Source organism: Aplysia californica, unplaced genomic scaffold, assembly GCF_000002075.1.
Source record: "Aplysia californica isolate F4 #8 unplaced genomic scaffold, AplCal3.0 scaffold00004, whole genome shotgun sequence".
NCBI lineage: Eukaryota > Metazoa > Mollusca > Gastropoda > Aplysiida > Aplysiidae > Aplysia > Aplysia californica.
In genome coordinates this window covers 2,395,284-2,400,705 of record NW_004797274.1, presented here as the reverse complement: position 1 = coordinate 2,400,705, position 5,422 = coordinate 2,395,284, and the positions used below count along the sequence as shown (strand labels likewise).

At 39.3% G+C, this 5,422-nt stretch overlaps 1 protein-coding gene across 3 annotated transcripts in view; it reads right to left on the bottom strand.

Annotated features, from left to right (window-relative positions):
• LOC101850685 (transcription factor cwo) overlaps positions 1 to 5,422 on the bottom strand; it is a 58,447-nt gene that overhangs the window by 52,026 nt on the left and 999 nt on the right. For all 3 annotated transcript variants that reach the window (XM_013079822.2, XM_013079828.2, XM_005089234.3), the window contains exons 2-3: positions 5,090 to 5,141; positions 4,102 to 4,259 (exon numbers count right to left, since the gene is read on the bottom strand). In XM_013079822.2, the coding sequence (XP_012935276.1) occupies positions 4,102 to 4,259; positions 5,090 to 5,107 (176 nt within the window). In that variant the 5' untranslated portion in view covers positions 5,108 to 5,141. The remainder of the gene's footprint in view (positions 1 to 4,101; positions 4,260 to 5,089; positions 5,142 to 5,422) is intronic.

Below are 5,422 nucleotides of genomic sequence, written 5' to 3'. Positions count from 1 at the left end.
AGAGAGAGAGAGAGAGAGAGAGAGAGAGAGAGAAATCGATCTTGCGTGTTACCGACTCAACCAGTGACAAGGAGACAAAATCCTTATCCCACCACTTCAAAATAACAATACATAAAGCAATGAATGGTCTCTTAGTAAAATAAATCTCAAAACCTTAGACCCGTGAAGCACACGCATGCACGCATACGCAAGCACACACACACACACTCACACAGCGCAGTCATGTTTTCGTTTTGTTTTATTAAACCCCCCCCCCCCCCCCCTTCCTCCCCCGATTAAAAGAGTAAACAACAACAAATACAACACACACACACTCACAGCGCAGGCTCTACGTTTTCGTTTTATTAAACCGCATTTATTTTATCTCCCCTCTTGAGCCGAGCGCCGGGCAGCCCCCCAAAAGTGGGGCAAAGAAGACTGTTTGTATTTACATGATTACATGGCCTTCACCTTTGGCTCGCTCTGAGCGCAGCTGAGGAAGACACGAGACCGCTAAAAGCACATTGTTGGACACACACCCACGACCGCTGTACACACAATAATACACATGATATGTATATGTATCATGTAGACGACACAGCACTTTTGGCCCAAATCCAATCTCCTAATCATGGGAAAGATGTTCTTGTTTATGCTCTTGAGCCATCGGCTTTGACAAATGACTGGCTATTTAAGTCACCTGTTGATAAACTACTCTATTTACGCCGACTCGGCACGATAGTGGCCTCATTTCACGAGGAAGCACACTAGTAAAGAGACCAAAAGAACCGGTATTTATCAGTAAATTTGACAAGAAACCAAAACGAGCAGACTACATTCTTATTTCTAGCACTCGCAAATCCCCCAAGGACCTTACAACAAACTGTATAACCTCCTTGAAATCACACAATCGTCGGTGCCCGACTGTAATTAACCGTGTGTCTACCAAATTGGGACAAACACTTTTTGGGGGGTCTAAAATTATGTTATGTTCAACCGTAATAAATAACATTTGACAAGGCACTGTGCAGGGGGAAGAGGCATAATATAGTAGAAGAGATTGGAGGATAACATCTGAGAATGGACAGTCACGGAAGTGCGGGACACACTGAGGAAAACAGAGAGCCGAGAGGAGTGAAGGAGAACTATTGTCATCTGTCAGAGGCCACCCAACGGGTGACAATCTACATGAGCAGAAGAGAGAGACCACAATTTGGTCATACCATCATAGAGATAAAAACTTACTGAGGACCATATGGACAGGCAAGGTCACCAACGAGGCAGTGTTAAAGTGAACAAGACAGAGCTCAGACAGAGATGAAGTGGGGAGAAGGCCGTGGCGATGCATGGGACAAACTATCAAGAAGTCTTGACAGTCGCATTACAATGAAAGTGTTGGATTGGAACCAACAGGGTAAAAGATCAAGGGGAATACAATGTGGAACTTGGAGCAGAGTCACAGAAATTGAATATAGATAAGTCTTAAAGTGGGAAGACATGGAATAACAACAAGAGGCCAGCCCAGGATAGGTGGAAAGTATTTGTTCGTGGCCTATACACTGACCCATGGTGAGAAAGGTGAAAGGCAGTGATGATGATGAGTAAAACGAACATCCAGTGCAACAAAAAAATTTCAATTGACCAATTATGGAGGATATTAACAAAAAATTACATTTCTTACCCCCCCCCCCCCCCACACACACACACAAAAAAACACCATCTATAAAATAAAATTAAAAAACAACTAAAAAGTGTTTGCTAATTTGGTGATTGCATAGAAAGTCAGACATCGATACCATGCAATAATCTGTAACATCAATGACTCAAATGCATATTATATTATGGTGTAAACTCATCATGTGTCTTTTAGAAACAGATGACACACAGTGTCAGCACAACCATAATTAACCTGTTTTCAACCTCTATACACAGTTTGAAATGCTGGAAATGTTCACAAGTTCAACTTGCCAAAAATGTTATCTGTAGGGGGGTAACAATTTTGTCCTTCATAAACTGAATAAATTAACCAAAATCAGACTGACTTTTCTATGTTACATGAAATCTGTCTAAAAGAATGCAATAACATGAAAAAAAATCAGACAATAAAAATTCTCAATAACAAAAGTATCACTTCATCTAATCTCAAGAACTCAACGAAGCCCTAACAGAGATACTAGTGCTCAAATCACACACAAGCAGTCATGACAACTTTTCACTGTCCCCGTAACTCACCAAATGAGACTTTAAAAAACCACACATTCTATAGAGAGAAAAATATACATGGAAAACAAGGTCCCTCTTTCCCAAATATTTTATATTTGCAGTGGACCACCAGCTTTTTCTTCCATGTGGCTGGGATTTCAGTTTAACAGGCATTTTCATTTTCTTCGATTTCATTCTCCAGAATTTTTCAAAATGTTTCTTTTCTCTATTCAACAAAAATTAAAGGGAATATTATTTTATAGCTGCCAGCAGTACAAGGAATTCGCATTTAAATTTTATACAACCCCCAGTAATGATATTCAACACTCAAGCAAAATCTAAATTTCCAATAAAGTCAGAGGGGGAGCATTCTACAAGTGAACGGGAAAAACAGGGCTACAACAAGGCCATTGCTGTTAAAACCTTGCAGTAATATCATCTAATCTGATCTAATACCTTGTTTCTTTGCAGAAATAATTAGAAATTTCTCGAATATCTACTCCACCTAAAGACACACGGGAAAGCAGTGTTTCACAAACCCTCAGAGAGAGGAAAGAATTTGAGGGGAGTGTCACTCACATTGGGGGGAAAGAGTCGTTGATGACACACAGGTGGGCCAAAAGGGAAAGTTTTATTATTACTGCCTCTTCATGGTGAACCTCATTAGCATGTGAGACACTCCCAGGCTCTTATCCTAGCTAATTTATTCAAAAATTCATTCAAATACCTGGGCTGGAACAATTGTTGAAATCTTCTGGTGCTTATTCTTGGTAGACGAACGGAAGATCATTGTCCGACTCTAAACATGTATGTGTGCATGAACACTTATTTTCAGAAAAGTAGAAAAAAAGTAATCGGTTTTATATTATCAACCAGAATATTGCAATTTAGTTGAGAGTGGTTTTTGTAAATATTATAGTACCACCAACTGTAATCATTTTACGATTGTGAATTAAAAAATAAATCGAAACCAAAAAAAAAGGGTTTGGCCTGCAGCTTATCTTGATACACACACTCTGATACTGATGACAGCAAAACAAACTTCTCTTGTACAAACGACCACTAGCTATTTCCCCTTTGCTCAGTTTTTAAAAATTTATAATATTCTGTTAAAGACATTCACCAGTCTAAGATTATATAACCACTTTTCTCCTCGACAAAGGGTGGCTGTCTTGGACGATTTCGACTGAATACAAAGCAAGCCAGCCCAACTCAAAATCTTGACAGAACAAAGTAGTGCAAATATTAGGAAACACGATGTAGAAGAGCAGAGAAAAAAAGTGGGTGAATTAACTTAGGCCTCTTCTTCCTCAGCCTGACCGACCACAATCCATGGCGAATTCTACCAAAGACCTTCACAAGGTAATTTTATGCATTTCTGTACTGTCATTCCTACACCCTGAGGGGGCATGTTACTACTTTCAAGAAATCAGGAGGACCATGCTAAAAAAATTGGGTGAATTTGTTCGGCCTTGGTGATGAGCAATAGAATTTTAATTTGAATACAAAGACAAAAAAAAGCATCCTCCCCAATGCAAGCAGCCGATGGTGGCAACCAAAACAGCAACCGTTTTCAGGTCACCAGTGCAACCCGCAACAAGCAAAGCGGTATATTTTTATCAATATATTATATAGGCCTACATTATTATAGCAGCTTAACAAATATTTAATGATTTCAAACACTATTCTATTGAATACTACAGCTTTCCAAGTAACAAATTAAAACCATAACAATTCAAAAAAGAAGAAAAGTGGTTGGAGGGGCAGGATTAGCAAACCTAAAAGAGGAAAGCAGTTAAAGAAAGGAATTGTCTCCGACAAAAGTCACCTCTCTGTCACAGTCATCCACTAGCTAGAAGGAAAAGAGGCTTCTCCCCAAAAAAGTGTACTTCTGTATTGTACAATGACAAAAATACTCACCGGTCAGTCTCCGCAGCCTCCATCTTGGCCCGTTTTGCTCGTTTGATACCAGATTCGTCCATCAAGGACTGATTACTCTCCTCTCCTTCCATGGCCACTTTACTCCAGCAAAGTTGTCTCCAAGAAGAGATGTCGGGGAGATCTTCTCCTAACTGGTGCTGAAGGATTACAATAAGGGTAGAATGTAGGACCGTGCACGGGGTACACTAACCAAGAACCCGCAGATCCCAAGGGCGTGATGGAAATACTCCCTTTACGACGGGAGACAAACACACTTTACGCAATGCAAAAAACACCTTAGAAAGTTGAACCAAGTAGCATTTCGCTCTATGGCCATTTTCTCAACGGCCTCACTGGCCCCTTAAAAAAAATCACAAATTTCAGTACTTGCTACACTTTTCTTTCAGTCACATAAAAAAATGATACTTCTAAGTCCATCCACACTAGCGTTGAAACAAGGAGACCAAACCTGGTTTGCACAAAAAGCTATCCAATTGTCAATAATAAACAATCATTTACTAAGAATTTCACTGTGTTTTCATTTGATACACACAAAATTCTCCAAGCACAGAATCGGAAACCGTACTTATCCCTAGAGTATTACAATGGCCTATAGAGGTCTTCTATTCTTAGTCCTAGCAACTAGCAGGAACCAAGGTCTCAGGGATCTGTTAACCCTAACAAGCAATTACTCCAAAAATAATATTGTATGTAACAACAGAAAGAAAAAACTTCACAGGAACAAAATGTAATGTTAGTTGGGGAATATTTCTCCGTTTAAACACAGTCATGAACAGCACTTTTGCATTATATAATATCCTTAGCACACAGCGTCCTTTGACAGAAGGTGGGTAGGAACTGTATTCACACAACAATTCCCTTTATTCCTCAGAATTCTCAGGCTCAAGTGATATGTCCAAGAAAATAACTTTTCGATATCATCATCAACACGATTTCATGTGTGTCCCTTCATTCATAAATCAATCACCTTGGATTTTTCTGTCATTACGTGGGGGGCCTAGTTCAGCGAGTTGTCAGATCTGGAGACAGAAAGTACACACATGGGTAATAATAAAAGTACACAATACATTGATGTAAAAAGATTGCCATGAAGCCTCTTCTTGAGAGAATTAATTTAATGAAAACAACCGAGTCTTTTAAAAGTTACATGTTGACTTACCTAGCTATCACACATACCTATCTTGAGGAAGAAACTTAAACAATGATGTAGGCTATTTATAAAATCAATAATCATTATCTCAAATTGTGATGCACGTGACTGACATAGAGGCTACCGGACTACCAGAATTATGAACTGGCA